The 17,321-nt window shown below is 40.2% G+C and overlaps 4 protein-coding genes across 4 annotated transcripts in view; 1 reads left to right on the forward strand and 3 right to left on the reverse strand.

Annotated features, from left to right (window-relative positions):
- Nucleotides 1–3: 3 nt before the first annotated feature.
- LOC134193565 (dual specificity calcium/calmodulin-dependent 3',5'-cyclic nucleotide phosphodiesterase 1A-like) lies at nucleotides 4–4,278 on the reverse strand. Its single transcript, XM_062662390.1, has 15 exons — nucleotides 3,969–4,278; nucleotides 3,510–3,831; nucleotides 3,313–3,435; nucleotides 3,068–3,253; nucleotides 2,940–2,994; nucleotides 2,760–2,876; nucleotides 2,563–2,703; nucleotides 2,403–2,503; nucleotides 2,260–2,341; nucleotides 2,161–2,204; nucleotides 1,444–1,554; nucleotides 1,076–1,196; nucleotides 937–1,018; nucleotides 648–881; nucleotides 4–583 (listed from the first exon to the last, which is right to left on the reverse strand). Exons 1-15 carry the CDS (start codon nucleotides 4,087–4,089, stop codon nucleotides 273–275), a joined length of 2,151 nt encoding a protein of 716 aa, XP_062518374.1. The 5' UTR covers nucleotides 4,090–4,278; the 3' UTR covers nucleotides 4–272.
- A 462-nt stretch (nucleotides 4,279–4,740) lies between these two features.
- LOC134193564 (ESF1 homolog) lies at nucleotides 4,741–14,195 on the reverse strand. Its single transcript, XM_062662389.1, has 21 exons — nucleotides 14,104–14,195; nucleotides 13,959–14,040; nucleotides 13,229–13,755; nucleotides 13,058–13,172; nucleotides 12,949–12,998; nucleotides 12,756–12,854; nucleotides 12,592–12,679; nucleotides 12,463–12,535; nucleotides 11,193–11,273; nucleotides 7,277–7,363; nucleotides 7,053–7,221; nucleotides 6,934–7,000; nucleotides 6,260–6,301; nucleotides 6,111–6,202; nucleotides 5,902–6,003; nucleotides 5,751–5,831; nucleotides 5,625–5,687; nucleotides 5,513–5,569; nucleotides 5,332–5,435; nucleotides 5,157–5,269; nucleotides 4,741–5,081 (listed from the first exon to the last, which is right to left on the reverse strand). Exons 1-21 carry the CDS (start codon nucleotides 14,149–14,151, stop codon nucleotides 4,918–4,920), a joined length of 2,304 nt encoding a protein of 767 aa, XP_062518373.1. The 5' UTR covers nucleotides 14,152–14,195; the 3' UTR covers nucleotides 4,741–4,917.
- Nucleotides 14,196–14,584: 389 nt separating this feature from the next.
- Nucleotides 14,585–16,625, reverse strand: LOC134194264 (uncharacterized). The gene is made up of 5 exons (XM_062663189.1): nucleotides 16,543–16,625; nucleotides 16,363–16,485; nucleotides 16,201–16,281; nucleotides 14,939–15,043; nucleotides 14,585–14,876 (listed from the first exon to the last, which is right to left on the reverse strand). Exons 1-5 carry the CDS (start codon nucleotides 16,558–16,560, stop codon nucleotides 14,727–14,729), a joined length of 477 nt encoding a protein of 158 aa, XP_062519173.1. The 5' UTR covers nucleotides 16,561–16,625; the 3' UTR covers nucleotides 14,585–14,726.
- A 74-nt stretch (nucleotides 16,626–16,699) lies between these two features.
- Nucleotides 16,700–17,321, forward strand: part of LOC134193706 (uncharacterized) — a 3,053-nt gene continuing 2,431 nt past the window's right edge. The window contains exon 1 of the mRNA XM_062662543.1: nucleotides 16,700–17,321. This exon is cut by the window's right edge and continues 188 nt beyond it. Coding sequence (XP_062518527.1) covers nucleotides 16,700–17,321 — 622 coding nt within the window.

Below are 17,321 nucleotides of genomic sequence, written 5' to 3' on the forward strand. Positions count from 1 at the left end.
CCCGATGAATGTAATTTCTGTTGCTCTCGTCCAGAAAGATAAACATTGATAAGTAAGTAGCAAGTAATTTATCATCAATTGCTCAAATGTCTGATAAAAACAGAAATGCATTGCAATAATACCTAATTAATATTAATTAATTCATACTCATACTTGAGCACCATCTCTAGTTTGTATGAGCATTTGTAAATGTAGTAGCTTTCAAATTTTCTCATTCAACAGGTAGTGAGCAGTGAATGCCGTAGTCTGCACTAAGAAAGCTGGTTCCTCGATCATTTAGCATGGCTTGACTTGCTGGAGGTCGAGCCTTGCCTGCTTACTTTTGGCTTTGTTGGAGACTTTGGATGGTCTGTCAATCTTGGTCGCCCAGCTTCTTCTCGTGCTGCTGCTGCTTTTTTCTTCTTGGCGAAATCAGAGTCACGACGAGAAATAGACGGCGGCTGCGAAACGGTCGATTGAGCTTTGACATCGCTTGATTTGGAGGTTTCTTCTTTTGCCTTGGTTGAATTGCTAGCACCAGCTTCGTTGGTTTCTGGCACTTTGCTTTTGACATCCTCTTTTTCAGACGACGTATGATCAACTTCTGCATATAAAAACACACACTGTTAGTGTAGTGTTTGATGTTTTATAATACATTGGCATGTTACCTGGTTGTCTGCATTTACTCTTCCAATGGTCTCGATTTAATTGACAGTTGTTGGTAAGCGTTTCCATCCATAAGACATGTTTGTGTTGACTCTTTGACTTATTCGCTTCATCATCCTCGTGAGTATCTTCAGAAATATTAGGCATTTCCGCAGTGGCAGTTGGCAAAGGAAGAACCACATCCAACATGTCTTTCAATAAATCAAACGATGGTTTCACAATAAAGTCAATAAAACCTGTAAAACACTCTAGAATAAATATTGAACCCTCCAAAAAGAATTCGTTACTCACCAACTTGGCTTTCAGGCTTTAGAGTGTTAGATCTGTCGCACAAAACCGAACACGGTAGATCCAACTCCTTTTCTCTGTCTCCCTTCAGGTAAAAGGCAAATGGAACCACATACTATATCTTCAATGCTTATAAGCAAACCTGGCGAAAGAATTCTTCCATTAAACGATCTGTAAATCTTTCATGCACTTCCAATGTCTTCATCGGATGACCAAGGTCACAACAGTGGAGACACAATGACAAACCTTTTGTTTTATCAATCCTGACAGTCACATAATGATCTCATGCAATTTAAACCATATTGATAGATACTGTAAAGAACCTATTTAAGATGCCCTTTAAAATACTTACCTCTGTGGATAACACCTTAGTAAGGGAGTACATGGCTCCATAGTGCAGCGAAAAGAAGATCAGCAGCGTGGCAGCACGGCATGAGCTCAGCAGCCATATTGTAAATCAGTATTAAGGGGGCACCTTAGATAGGTACTTTACCAAAATGTATGACTCACTTGTCTGCTCCTGTTGCTGTTGCAATCATTCCCTTCATTGCATTGAGCTGATAAAAATGTGATGACATGTCAGTTGCAAACACCATTTCAATGACCAGTGCTCGTAGCTCACTGAAATAAGCCAATAGTATGGTGTATTACACACACACACACATACCATAGACCATACACCATAAACCAGTCCATCTCAAGAGATGACTGCCGTTACGGCAAAAAAGTCAGTCAATAACACATCTACTCTACGACTCCATAGTTCTACTGTTGCAAAGCACGCGTTATTCTAATTTCAGCTACAACCAAGGCAACACGTTTAACTGCATTCTACAAGAGTACCCTTCCTCGATAAAGAACGGCATACTGCCATTATAAAATGCTAACAGCAAAGCCCTAATTAGAATGCTTATACAGCTCTCCAATTATTGTTTACAATCAAACAAATGGCACCAACAATAAACAATTTTGTCACTTGAAATATTGCCACAAACTTTCAAGTGAGCTCTTGAAAGTATGCATGGCATTTCAGAAAATTTTAATAGATAAGACCAATTAGACTAGACGGCCATATTGCTTGCTATGAATAAAAAACTTCTTTGATTAATTATGTAAGTGCTTGATCCTTCAAAATTGTTATTTTTAAAAACAGTTTCAAACATGACTAAACATCAACATCTAGAAATCAAGCCAAATTATCAAGTCCAAAAACAACTCATTTCATACCTATAGTCTTCATTAGACAAATTTGAGAGAATGTTGTACTTATCCTAAATAAAAACTATATTACATAAACTACAACTTCTCTCTGTAATGATTGGCTACGTCTGTCATCAACTTGAATGCTGCAAACAAATGATGGTTCTCTAAAACTGACTTGTCGTTATAGAGAAGGGCGAGCTCAGATCTGCATACAACATGAATATATACAAAACAGTGGTGAACGTATGTTAGAAGATCGTTTTTACTTGGACTGAACGTGGAATGGATTAGTTGTGCCGGTGTGTTCAAAATCGTGAATAATAGCAGCTAGAATAGCAGAAAATACCTCCAGGTCAGTCAGCCATCCCTATCAACAATACATGTGGTAAACAATAACACAAATCAGTACATTCACAATTTGGTTACTTTAAGTCCAGTCTCCCATAACAAAGAGTGCATGGCTTGTGTGACATCGGCAGCATGGATAGCATTATGATAGGGATTATTATGCAGATCGTAACCTTTCTCGATCTCCTCCAGAAATGCTCTGAGAGCAGTGACAGATATCTGCAACATATCACAACTCCAAAACGTCTACTGATTTCTTTACATTCACGTCTAACCTTAAACTTTGTTATGAGGTCATATTTTCCAAATATTTCATACACCAAATAGAGAAGTGGATGACTACCACTTAGCAAATTGAGATGAAAAACATCAAATGACCAGCAATCTACAATCTGCAAATATATGCATCAAATACATACAATATCTTCGAAATGATCCAGACTATAGTATACTACCTCAAAGAGGTTTCTGACAGATTGAGGACAATCAATAGCTGCATGTTTGCCTAGTCTGCAATATGCACATAAAACCATGTACTATTTACTACTACTGATACAGATACAAGATCTGTGCCCATTCATACGTGTTCATTCTGTTGAGCACCCTCACAACTTGCAGTACCCCTCGAAAGCTAATTGGCTGGCCACTCGTCCTTCTGGTTAAAGACGATTGCCGACGAGTGAACGTTGACTGCAACCAGTCTCGAACTTCCTCCGACACCTCTGTCTCGGCACCATCAGGCAACTCTTCATCCTCACTATCCATTCTGCTGTATAACACACGAACATCAGGAACTTAACTTTCCTAGTCCGTCGTGATATGAATCACCTGATTTCCGAATCTTTCCTACTGACATGCTCGAGCACAGCAGCAGCATATTGAAGTAAATCTTTCAACTCAACCACACCAGGAAGTTCTCCTCTATCCAGGTGATTCAACAACATCCTCAATCTGAAATAGCCCATGCAACAATAGACAATAGCATCGACTTCAAACAAACCAGTCTATCATTTCATCCCGCTGACCGTGTAGCTCCCACCCTAGGAGCATGGACAGATCCAATTTCGGGAAAGTCGTCAACGCTAGTGCCGTTCTCAACATCCATGGCATACAAAGAACTGATCCCTGAAGAGGTATCCGTAGGCGGACGATCGACTGTGCGCTGAGAAAGACCCGACTTCAATCTCAGTTGACTGCTGGACGTGTCAATCGTCGGGATTGGAAGACTGCCACACGCGTCACCAACACTCGATCCACACCACTGATCGGTAAACGGTCGGACAGAGTTACTCGGAACGGGGACGGGTCCGTGAGAGGCAGCCACTGGAGACTGCAACGTGCACTGATCTACAAACAAAACAGAGATGCACATAACGTGCGGTATCGCATGTAAACAAGAGACCAGAAATTATTTCCAGTATTTGTCTCTCTATTATTCTAGGCGTATTAGACAGCGAGAGGATGTCATAGGGGGTGACACTTACCCTGAGAAACAGACGACTGTACAGAAATCGGTGAAGTTGTGGGAATACTAGCGTCTTTGCTCTCGCAGCTCTTGCTTTCCACCAAAATCGGTTTCCGCTTGCTTAGAGAACCATTGCCCATCACAGATTCAAGACACGAACGAACATATCTCCGGATACAGTCCGAAACGTTGCCTTCCTCTAGCTATCAAACGCAATAATAAGAAAATATGATCGCGTGCACACAAGCAAACGGTCACGTGGGGATGAAGACAACGAAAACGACGCAAATGCGGGACTAGACAACTTATAAAATTCCCGGTTTTCTTTGCCACTGCTAATTACATCTGTCTCGGTCAAAGAAACAACCAGAAAGCGTCAAAAAAAGTGTAATCGTGAAACTGTAATGATTGGTTCTCATGGGGTGGGTGTTGGCAATTAGTAGAATTTAGAATGCAAATAACACCCAGAAGCACAGGTTTATGCGTCACTAGAAGCTAAACGAGAACGTTACGATACACGGATAAACACACGAAGGACAAACGTGCGTGAAGGCATTGACTGGAGTCGGAAAAATTTGAGTCAAGACCGGTCACACACACACACTAATGTGGCAAACACAATTCGTCATCACGTTGCAGGAGGGATAGCCGTTATCGCATCGACGTGCCCGTAATTTGCCAAACGCCTACTGAAAACCATACCAACGGTAAACAGTAACGCAGTGGGTATGACCACATTGAGAGCCACATTCTTAAAATCTCATCTTGAGATGAAGATTTCTCAACGCAAACTCTCTCCTAGTCGTGCACACTGGCTCCACACACACATTGCAATCACTGTAAACTCAAAACTGTGTATAGCATCATTAAACGTGGAATTTCTCTACCAGACTGATGTTCCAAAACATTGAGGGGGTCAAATATCTAATCTAAGAGCGCGTGTACTGTTAATGATAGAGGACACCCACTCATTTCTTTTGATTGTCGAATTTTCGTCTCTTCCACGCGTTAAAGCGTTCTGTCTTCGTTTTGACTGAACGAACGATGGAGGACAAGGGTGGAGCAGTGACGCAATCCGCAACGTCAGAAACAAGTGAAGGTGCCGACATTCCCTCTGTTGGCGACAAATAACCTACAAGTGCATGGACACCACCCATATGAGCAAAGTACATGTATACTAGAGAGTTGAGTTGTACATGGGTATTACTTGCTATGCCTTTGCTTGATAATTGTGGGGTGACATCTTTCCTCTCATTACTCCTAATCGATCCTCGTTTTCTTTGCTTTTCTTCAACTATTGTCTGCATTGCCTTTGTTCTTCTATAGTGACATGATAAACATGTGATTTAACTGAACTAGACAGTCAGAGAATGAGGACACACTTAAACTGAGGATTTGATGGATCGATTGCATATTCATTTGTAGTAAAAATAGCTTCAAATCTTGAATCATCAAGATCAATTTGAAAATCATCGACGACTTGTTCCTACAGAGCAGACCCGACAACAGAATGGTGATTTGCGGGATTGAAGTGAGACAATGTATTAATTTGTTTTTTCAAACCTCAATCTGTTTTTGCTTCCTTTTCTTTCTCGACCTTTTCTCTTGGGCAAGAATAGCCTTTCACAGTACACTAGTCTATAGCTTTAAATATTCAGAGTAGAAACAAACAAACCTTTAAGCTAAAGTGAGCTTTGCCACTGTCTTTATCAGCTACCAACAGTTCTAACTCATCTTTCTAAACATCCATAGTCACTGTAACTTGGAACAATGCATCTGGAGTCTATCGCATCAATCGAACCTGTTGCTGCTGCTCTTCTCCTGTTAACTGAACCCTTGGTGCTTTTGATTGACCTCCTTTTGTCTTCTTAGTTGACAGTGACTGAGTAGCACAAACACACAAATACAATTGAGTTACTATATGTATAACATTATCGATCCACCACACTTACTGTAAACTTCGATTCTGGTTGCCCTGAAAAGAATGGATCATCGAAACCACCCGTCGTGCTCACACTTGATCCCACAGACCCTACATTCTCAATGTTGATAACCTTCATACCAATCACACACAAACACCACTCCTCAGTACAATCTCTCACGCTGGGTTAAGATTGACCAGCTGATAAAGCATATCATATTCAAAACAAATCTACCCTACATTGTTAGGATTCTTTCTTCTTTGTTTCCGTTTCTCCTTCCTCTTGTTCAAGTATTGTTCCCAAGGAGTAACAGCATATCTATTTGCCTTAGCTAAAATCACAATTCATTACAAACTACCACCCAAACATCCTAACTATTGACACTAACAATCGACTTTCTCGACATCTTCGAGCACCGTTTCTTGCAAGCCTTCAAAGGATCAGCATCCAAGCTCAGCAATCAAACATTTACACCTTAAGTCTAAAGCTACTATTTGGTAAAGTTTCACATATTGCCAATATTGTTGACCGTCTGTATTGGTGTAGGCTCGAGTATCCAGCCAATCCTCAGGGTCTTTCTCCTCCTGGGGGGGAGAGACAACTAGCTGGATACTCAAGCCTAGTATGGGTGTGCCTGGGTACAGTACTTACCAATTAGCCAATACACTGAAGTATTACTAGCTGCCTTTCTAACACATAGAGCTACCATTCCATGCAACAGCATAAGAGTCAAAGCGATAATCCATAGGGTTAGATATGTCACCCATTATCCTTTCCACTGGCTGACTGCCAGCCTGCCCGAATGCCTTCATAAATATATCTTCTATCATAAATGTCTGTCAAAACTCTTCATTTGTCTACTTCTCTGCTGGTATTATAAGACTGTCTACAACTTGTCTGTTCATATAATACGAGATTCTCACTTTGTCATTTACTAGTGTTTGCTCCCTATTGTTTCAGCAGGTCTTTGTCATACAAATTAGTAATAACATACATCAGTAAGAAACCACATTGTCTCAAGACAACAGATTCTGTGAAGGTAGTTTATTCATGCATACACACCTGGTTCCCAAGTAACTTCCAGTTCCTGATTGCCGTCTGCCTTGGAGTCTTCCAATCTCAAGAGAGCCTACATTCATTCTACTACAACATTTTAACAACCAATTACTATCTAATTTGACCTTGTATTGATTGACTTTCTTTGCCTTTGTGGCATGAGTTTCATTGATGTCTTTGTCTTCAGCAGCATTTGGGCTCTTATCGTGCATATCCTCATCATTGTCTTCGCTTCCTTCTTCAGACGCCAACAGCTCAGAGAAATCCATTTTATTAATTTCAGTTTCAGACATGCTGTATAATACTCTAATACAGCAGCATTCAAACGACAAGTTGTAATGTTTAAGACCTTCGCATCGTGGTCTTGGTCCTTGTTTTGTCTGTCTCATCCCACGTGAGATTGACATTAGACTGCTGAAGAGCAGATGTCTGAAATCTAATAAAAAAAGCTCAGTTGGTGCCAAATATATCAACAGTGTCTGCACTTGCAGCTGTTCCATGCTGGTACATTCTGTCTGTTCTTTGTCCATCTGTTCTCTGTCTGTCTGTCTGTGGTAGGTATTCAACTGCCTCTTCTATCACCATCTATCTGCCAATCATCTATCCATTTTGATCCTTACTGTTACCAATAAAACTACCACAACAATATCAAGCAATCTAAAACACTAGCAGCATCCAAACACAGGAAGTAAGACTTCTTGATATCTTTTTAGAAATTATGGGAAAACCAACCAACATGCAATCTGTCTGTCTGTCTGTCTGTCTGTCTGTCTGTCAATTTCATTTATTGAAACACAAACTCTACGTTACATTTCTAACACTAAATGCAAACAATCTACTGAGTTCAGCTTTAGTTTAATGCAAACTACTTTGATAGTCTCATTTGTGTATGTTCTCATCTACTTCTCCAAGGAAGACACGAGTCAGCCTGTGAAGGATGACTTTAGCGCTACATCGTTGTAATATTATTGAGAATGTGTTCCTCCAAAACCCTCTAAGGTCAGCTTCATTTGTATAGCCTTCAATGTCTCTTGATCTTCTGGCTAGTTTGTTTAGATAGTTGGTAGCTTCTGATCCCCAAGTTCCAAAATGTTAAAATACCAGGAGTGAAATTGAGGCTTGATGTATTGCCAGCAAGTTGTTGTTTTTCGTATTTGATTCATCTTCCTTTCTTCCTTTCTTGCTGCAGCAAAACCTTCCTCTAAAGCTGCCTGCTTTAAAGAGTCTTGGCTGAAAGGATAAGCCATAGCTACATCAAGGTCATAGCTACACCCAGAGTCATACACAACTATGTCTGGTCTATTCTCATTTCAAGAGTAACGATGTCGAGGTTCTTTCTCGTGATGAATCTTTAATTCATGTAGACAAGTGCTCCATGCATTCACAATATCATCGTGTTGCCACACAGGCCCACCTCCATGTTTGCATGCAAGAAGATGATATTCATCTGCCAACTTGCCACATTCACACTGGATGTTCCAGTTGACAAAAGGTGCAGGTATGTCCAACCTAAGAGATGCTGTCAAACGAAATTCGTCGGGTTTCAGTGCAAGAATCAGTAGGAATGGCTTCCGGCCACGACCCAGCTCCCTTTCCTCTTATTGATCTAAATTTAGCTGTAGCTCTATCTGATTGTGAAATCAAAGTTTCCAGGCAGGAATTTGCATTTGCCTTCTGTAGTTGACTAGATAGTTTTTGTTGTAATTTCTTGGGCTGTTTGACAAACTCACTTAGATGTTGGCAATCATCACAACCAGTAGACTTGACAGCCTGATGAATATCGGCCGAGATCTTCGAGACATTGTCGGTTGAAAGCAAGAGTCATACATTGTTAGTCAAGTAAGGGAACCTAGTAGGCAAGTTTGACAGAGTATGCATCCATCCTCCTAAAAATGCAGATGGAGCAATAGCATCGACCAATGTCATTCCAAATCCTCCTAATTTGATAAGAAGTGTTGCCTGTTTCCACCGTTCATCGACTATTGATGGCACTCCCAATATTTTACAAAAGGTTCTTCGAGTCATGTTGTCATGTATTTCAGCTGTAGACTGAAATAAAGATGGTGATACTGACCTAGCCAAGTAATTTAACTTGGGAACATGGCAATGACGTAGTAGAAGGCATTCTGACTGAGGATCTTCTAATTGAGACAAAGCAGAGCAAAGTGATTGACCAGAGTGAGCTATGTCTTCAGACTTGGAAAGGACAAAGGAAGAACTTCCCACGGGAATGCCTAAGACCATAGTCCCATCAATCGTCCCTTGGAATGGGCAATATTTGGTATTAAGTGGGTCAGGAGTGAACAGCTCACATTTTGATGACATGTTGATAAGCCAAGAGGAGTAAGAGATGACTTCAGATGTAAGGCTGCATTGACAGTTGCATCAGGTTCACCAAGTAAAAAATGTCATCTAGATATGCTAATGCTTGAACTTTGTTGTGCTGTAGTTGTAACTGCTTCAAGACAGGATGTATTGTGAGGGAAAAAAGAACTGGACCTAACGGGTCTCCTTGGTGAACTCCTTCTTCTGAGTTGATGAGGACTGTTTCTTCTCCCATTTGGTAAACAAGATGACCAACATTTATTGAATGCATTTGACATATCAGTTTTGAGTAATGCCCAACTGGGATTAGATTCAAGGGCTAATTGGACGTGATGAACCAACATTTCTGATCCTCCCTCTACTGCCACACCATGCTGAAGTAATGACAAATGATCAGCAAAATTGCTCTTTAGTTGATTGCATATGACTTTAGCTGTTATCTGACGAAAAACTTCACCAACAGCAATTGGCCGTACATCTCCATTTTTCTTGGGTATTGCTATGAGCCTGGAAGCCGAGAGAAGAGATGATATTGAATAAGGTAAATGACCCCTAGCAATGACTGCGCATGCTTTGTAAAGATGATCACTGACAGAGGATGCCCCCAGTAAGAGGCCCATCTGTCTGTCTGTCTGTCTGTCCACTCTTTATATTTCATACATATAAACTATTACAAGCTATACATACGAAAGTCCGTTATATATCAATTAGACCCACACGGGTCTCTAAAAATTTATCAACTTAGCTTGCATGCAATTGGACACTATATATGTCATTGTCTGTCTGTCTGTCTGTCTGTCTTATTTCACTATTGAACACAAAAAGCAAAATTTTACAAGAACACTATAGGTAAAACTGCTAAGCTAAATGTCCATCTACTGAGACATAGAGATTGAATACTAAAATTCTAATGAATGATGGTCTGAATGTCTCTTTCATTGTCGTCCAATTCTTCATTTCCCTCTGTAATTCTTCTAAGTTTTCTCAATACTACATTGGAATTGGACTTCTGAAGGCATATTGACAGCCTCTTTCTCCATTGTCCTCTAAACTGTGCTTCACTTAATCCACTTTCTACATCTCTCGATCTTTTGGTCAGCTGGTTCAAATAATTGTCTGCCATTTCTCCCCAACAACCAAAATGTTCAAAAATCAATGGAATGAAGGTAGCTTTGCATGACCCTGGATGCTGTTGATTTGAATATTTTTTTCTCCTCTCTTTTTGCAGCTGCAAATCTGTCCTCTCTCGATGCTCTGACCACTGTGTCACTACTAAATGAGTGTGCCAGAGAGAAATCGAGTTCAACATTGGCACCTATTCCTGAATCATATACTGTCTGTCTGTCTGTCTGTCCGTCTGTCTGTCTGTCTGTCTGTATGCCTGTCAATACATATATTTTCATAAATGAACTATAGCACCAAAGCAATAGCTAATCTACGTGTCCATGACATCTAGTACATACATGAAAACTGATTAAAACTACAATGCACACTATATACGCACTAAATACACATACACATTACGACTAGATGAAAAAGTGACTTTTGGTCCCAATCTCTAAATGTTTATGACTGTCCACTGAGACCTGAAGTCTTCCTGTAGCTGTATTTGTTGAGGAGAGATGAGAACTTCTTTGTAAGGGTCTTGATGTTACATTTTTGGAGTTGGACGGCAAATCTCTTCCTCCTCTGCCTGCCTGCCTGCCTGTCTGTCTGTCTGTTCATCCGTCCATCTGTCTTTTGCCTGCCCAAAACCCACAAGATCACTGTACAATCAGCCTCCTGGTCAATACTCCTAGTTGCTAATTCATCCATGCTGGTTCACATCTAGAGTGATCCATAGCTGTCATCTACTTTAACACTACTTGCTCCAATTCACATAACAGTGACCGTCTGTGTCTCTGTATGTCTTGCTAACACATCACAAAGAAACATTATACTTTGGTGCATTGTAGCCAGCCGGTACATCAGTTGCTACAGATTGTGGCTCTTGATCAAACTCGGTCTCATCAGGAATAAACCTGCAAAACGAAAGATCAGTGGTATTGTAACACCTAAGTTTCATATCACTGCCACATCTTCAAATGATCACCAAACCACTTCTATTCGCAAGTCTTTCATCATAAGCCTCAAGTCTCCATCACTCTCTTTGTAAACTAAAGTAGGAACAGCAATAGCTGGCAGTGTGGGAATTACGGCAAACGTTTATGTAGATATAGGAGCCTAGAAGGGGCATCACGGAAGGTATACAGATTACATTACACATCAAAACGGAAGCGAGTTCATCTGTACACATATTCCTGATGTCATAATGGTACAAAGTGCAATAATGAATCATTCATTCTCTATGTCATATGTAACATCCATAAATTCCATGTACGCGTACATTTAGCTATATAGTACACTCAATCTATTCAGTATCTCAATTTTGGTGTTCTCTTGCCCATTTGCTATAATATTAGAATTATCTGTTTGCGATGTATAGTTAGCGAGATTCAAGATTTTTCCCACACTGCCAGCTATTACTTTTCCTACTTTAGAAGATCCATAGTCTTGACTTATCTGTAGCTGCTGACCTACTTCTACTAATAATAGCAGACCAAAGGCGTACTATGCAATTATTATTAAGCATCAGAAGAAACACAAACAACGTTAACCAAGGGCTTATCACAAAGCAAATATAAGGCACTTGTTAGTAGAAATTTTGAGATTTTGAGTGCTAATACTTAGTCTATTACGTCCTTATTTCACAACCCAACATCCAGACTGAATGATTAGAAACTAAAAATTCATTACTGCTGCACCCATTGTACAGTTGTACAATGTTCAGAATTTTGAATCAAGTTCAACCCTGTACTGACAGTGTCTACAGTTAGCTGGCCATTTCAGGAAATGGCTCATTTCGCTGTGTTTTGAATCATTATGTAGAGTGGCTCTGATTATTGTTGTATCCATGTGTTGTGCATTTAGATTGGGTACATCCACTCATAGCATGTCAGCCTCACACGACTAAGCTAAACTGACTGATGCAACTATAAGGCTTAAAAACTCAATTGTAATGGAAAGTGGCCAAATCCTTCATCACCTTTCAAGACAAAAGTGGTCACCCCCTGTTGCTCTACAGCTCATCAGGAGTGTAAACTTACAATCAAACTACTTGCATACAACATACAGACACACGTATGTCCAAGCATACACACTACATCCAACCTTAAGTCCAGCTTGCTGGCTGATAATTCCAACTCTATTCCATCACAAATATCGTAGATACTTGATGCCGTTTCTGCAACAATTGTACCATTTAGTTAAAATTAACAAAGCCAAAAACAGAAACAAAACCTGCCGAGTCACACACAACAACTGCATAATAGTACTTCAGCCGATTCAACTGATACTGTCTCAACTTTTCAGCCGAATATCCTGCACCCTAGATATATATAGCCAACAACCAACACATATTACCTCCAACAATCTACCAAAAACAAATGCACAGACTAATTTACTTCTGTAGAGCCGTCATTCAAATCTCCCTCTACTAGTTCGGCAGGTCCCATCCTGTCCTCATTTGCTAGCCGTTCTGAACCAAAGTCAGACAAATATATCTACCAGTACAAACAGTAGAAAACAATACAACAAACTATCACAAAGACGACAATATGGCGTGTCAACATTTGCATGGTTACCAATCACTCATACCTTGACTGATTCTACGATAGCTCCAGTAGGCTTGAATGAATTAAACAATACTATGAGACCAACATGTGATAAACTTAGAAGATCATTGTTGTCAGTTATGATTTTTAACCGAGAAGATCCGATGCTGTGACTCTATCCCAGTCCATATTACAAACAGCCAAGCGACGAGTTACATTACTTGCAACCGGAACATCGTGATCTAATTCTCCCCAGTCGTGAACAACCTGAAGTAATTGCAACGTTGTAGCCATACTTTACTATTAGAGATGTTGACATAAACCTCATCTGATTCACAAAGTTGCCCACTATCTTCTTCATCTGATGACGATAATAGCAGACCCTCACCACGAGCATAATCCACTTCAACACAGTCACCAGTAGACTCGTTATCACTGGAGTCCTCTTCTTGCTCACTAGATGAGTATTTGACATAGTGTTGAGTATGTCTTTTCTGGTGTTTCGATAGCTCGACAAGATTTTTGTCTGAATAAATCTCTGCTTTCTTTTCATGTGTTTTACAATCCTTCTTGTTTCTTGTAACTCTAGCCGACTCCACATTTTCTTCAACTTCATTATTAGTACTCCATCCCTTCTGTCTTAAATCCTTCTTTCGTTCCTTCTCAATAGGTATGTCAGTGGCTCTCTTTTTACCTGACTTCTTTGTTGTTTCTGTTGAGTTTGCTATCAAATATTGGTCTGCTGTCTCTGTTTGACTACGTTGGGAAGTTTCATCTTCTAATGCATAGAAGCGTTTCAGATCATCATCAGACGTCTGGTTTACGAAACGTCCACGTTTATCAACCACATCTGTTCACATAGGTTGCACATTATACACTCTAATATAAATAATTTATATTAATATTAAATTAACATAGTATTTAATATTAATATAAATATATTTGTAATATTTACGATAAATATTTAATACAATTATTAATTGAATCAAATAATCATATTCGTATTAAAACATATAATGTAAGTGCCATCAACATGCTACAATCAAATCTCACATTTCGTCTTGAACCTTTTGTCAGTAAACATGCCAGCAAACCTCTTGTCGATTTTTACTTTCCTCGTTTTTCTTGGAACAGGCTAACATTCAATAAGAAATGAACGTCGTCAACAAAACTTAAATAACAAGCGAGCTTCCTTCACCTTAAATCGAGGATCAAGCCTGATCTTGGAAAATCGAGGATCATCCATTTTACAGCTACAGTATGTCTAAGTTTCAAATAATTGAATTCAAGTTGGCCTCGGAGTTCTGTCACTAAACTGCATTCATTTGTAATGTAAAAAGCGCGCATGCACAATAAATTAATAAATAATTATATTATAATGTAGCTACTCTTCAACTTTCTAGTGCAGTATTTCAGTATTTCAAACAAAAAGGACTAACTCGCGCGGCATGTAATGTGCAGTGTTCCAAGGCCGGTACCGTGTGCCAACAACAAACAAATAAAGCTCGTGCTGCCCAGTCGGCTGATTCACGGCATCGCTATTGCTATGAAACAATTGAGCATGCATGTAGCTACACTCTATTATCAAAGTTAGTTTCGGACACTACATTTTTAGATCTAGGGCTAGTAGTGAAGTCTATGACGTACACACATAGTCTGACAGCAGATGTCAATTGCGTGTTTTCCAAACAGTTACACTCTACTCACTCACACAAGCAAGAAATTCATCGCAATTAGTACTTTACAGTTGTAACCGAGTTGTCGGTTACAGATTCGAATCTATAGGCACTGGCCTGGCAGACCTGTCTGAGTCTATGCAGTCTACGAGTAGCTCGCGAATGTCAGTTGAACACTCTGATGTTGTTCCAAGTGTACAACATGTGTGCTGGTCTTCTGTTCACCCCACCTGCCAGCCACTACAGAGTACGAACCAGGTGGTAACTGAACACGAACGTCTTCAGATCGTTGCAGCTACAAACAAGCATTGTGTATGACAACAAGTACAAAGGCAATGGCTTCACTGTGTAACATACTGGATTCTGTTTGGGTAGAGATGTGTATTTTGGTTGCAAGTATCGTCTGCAAAATATCCCATCGGGTGAATCCAGATGCTTAGGTTTGTGAGTGTTGTAATAGCGCTAGCAAAAACGTTGAAATATATATTAAATAAACAAACAGAAGTAGAAAACAGGCAAAAAGATAGACAAACAGCAAGACATTGTAGTCTATAATGTCATCCTGCTGACAACTCTGTCAACGAAAAATTGCCTGGAAACCCATTACGTCTCCCACCACCTACTTGACTAAGAGATCTACTCAATGTGCTTTCTGATGCTACAGATATGACCATGATAATACTTTGGTACATCCGTGTTTGTCTCTATTGTTTGTTTGTATGTTTGTATGTATGTATGTTTGTCCATTTGTGATTGTTTTTATTTTCTATTTGTTTGTTTGTTAATTTTTGTCTTTTGTATATTTATTTGTTTGTTTGTATGTATGTATGTATGTTTGTCCATTTGTGTTTTTGTCTGTTTGTTTGTATGTATGTCTGTTTGTCTGCTTGTGTTTTTGTCTTTATCGTCTATTTGTGAAAGTAAATAAATTAAAAGAGAATAAATACAAAGATGCAGTATATTATTCACAAGACAAAAGATCAACTTGTTTTAAACACCTCGCTTAATATTTTTTCACCAAAAACTACAAAAAGTGTGAAATAATAATGTAACAACAAACTCTTGAAATTGTTAAAGAAGGAAGACGCCTAAATGCAACTGCTAAAAATACTTGTTCTCTAGCGCTGTGTGTGTGTGTGTGTGTGTGTGTGTGTGTGTGTGTGTGTGTGTGTGTGTGTGTGTGTGTGTGTGTGTGTGTGTGTGTGTGTGTGTGTGTGTGTGTGTTGTCCATGTGTGTGTGTGTGTGTGTGTGTGTGTGTGTGTGTGTGTGTGTGTGTGTGTGTGTGTGTGTGTGTGTGTGTGTGTGTGTGTGTGTGTGTGTCCATGTGTGTGTGTGTGTGTGTGTGTGTGTGTGTGTGTGTGTGTGTGTGTGTGTGTGTGTGTGTGTGTGTGTGTGTGTGTGTGTGTGTGTGTGTGTGTGTGTTGTCCATTGTGTGTGTGTCTGTGTGTGTGTGTCTGTGTGTGTGTGTCTGTGTGTGTGTGTGTGCGTGCGTGCATGTGTGTGTGTGTGTGTGTGTGTGTGTGTGTGTGTGTGTGTGTGTGTGTGTGCGTGCGTGTGTGTGTGTGTGTGTGTGAGTGTGCGTGCACAAAAGACAAATTAATTAAACCACTCGAAATACCCTGCATTGCCGTGTTGTCATAGACAAAAACTGCATAGTACTATCAAATGCTTCATCAATTGACGTAGCAATAATAGGATCCTAAAAACAATACAATAACTCAGACTCTCTCTCGATCTCAAATCTCTTCATTGATCATTGAAACGCAAAAAGCTTAAAAACCTCAACAGGGTTCAAAGCTTGTTTAGAAAGCGGCCATTCTATCTTCCTTTCTCTCGCTCGAAGTAGAGTGTCTACACTTTGACGTCCAGAACGACACAGAGTACAAGCAGTCCAATCGTCTGACTAAAAACAACATTTATACATGATGACAAACTGATAATACTAATCCACTCTCATTACTGAAGCAAACGAGGACATGGTTGTAGTGATACTTGATGCGATACAAAAGAAGATGACAGAAATATCCAGACAGTAGCGGGTGACTAAATGATATACCCGGATACTCACGTGCTTAACACGTGCACTTGGTTACAGTGTTGACATCCTGACTACACCCATGTTGGAGGCCGCACAGAGAGCGTGGAAGACGCTGTGTCTCGACGACATCGCTGAAGGAGATGTAACACTATCGATCGACACATCGGGATCGATGTACGTCTATCTAGACTTCGTGCGTCGCGAGATATCCCGATGGTTGCGACGCCAATGTCAACAGAGGCCAGCGCGCCGATTCAATCTCGTGCAGTACGCGTCCATAGCAACGAGATGGCAACCAAAATCCGTCACTTGCAGCCACGACAATGTCGCTGCAGCAGAGACGTGGCTAGCAAAACAACACTGTTCAACAAGCAGTAATCTTCTCGACGGTCTGGTGTGTGCATTTGCGGACTTATTTGTAGAGGCTGTCTATGTACTGTGTGATGGCACCACTGACTACCCATCCAGTCTAATACTAGAGAGTGTTATGCGAGCAAGCAGAGGAAGACCGGTGCATGTCTTCCTGTTTCAGCACGAAGGAGAATCATGCCAGTTGTCACGTTCTGCTGCAGTCTACGAACAATTAGCATTGAAAACCGGCGGCTTGCTACAACTCGTGCACGTGCCCAAGTTGTCATTGGCCACGCCCCGGGGCGGAGTTAACTTTTTAGTTACTCCGGTTCTGATACGAGTTGATACTT

The sequence above is a fragment of the Corticium candelabrum genome, chromosome 18 (assembly GCF_963422355.1).
Source record: "Corticium candelabrum chromosome 18, ooCorCand1.1, whole genome shotgun sequence".
NCBI classification, from domain to species: Eukaryota; Metazoa; Porifera; class Homoscleromorpha; order Homosclerophorida; family Plakinidae; genus Corticium; species Corticium candelabrum.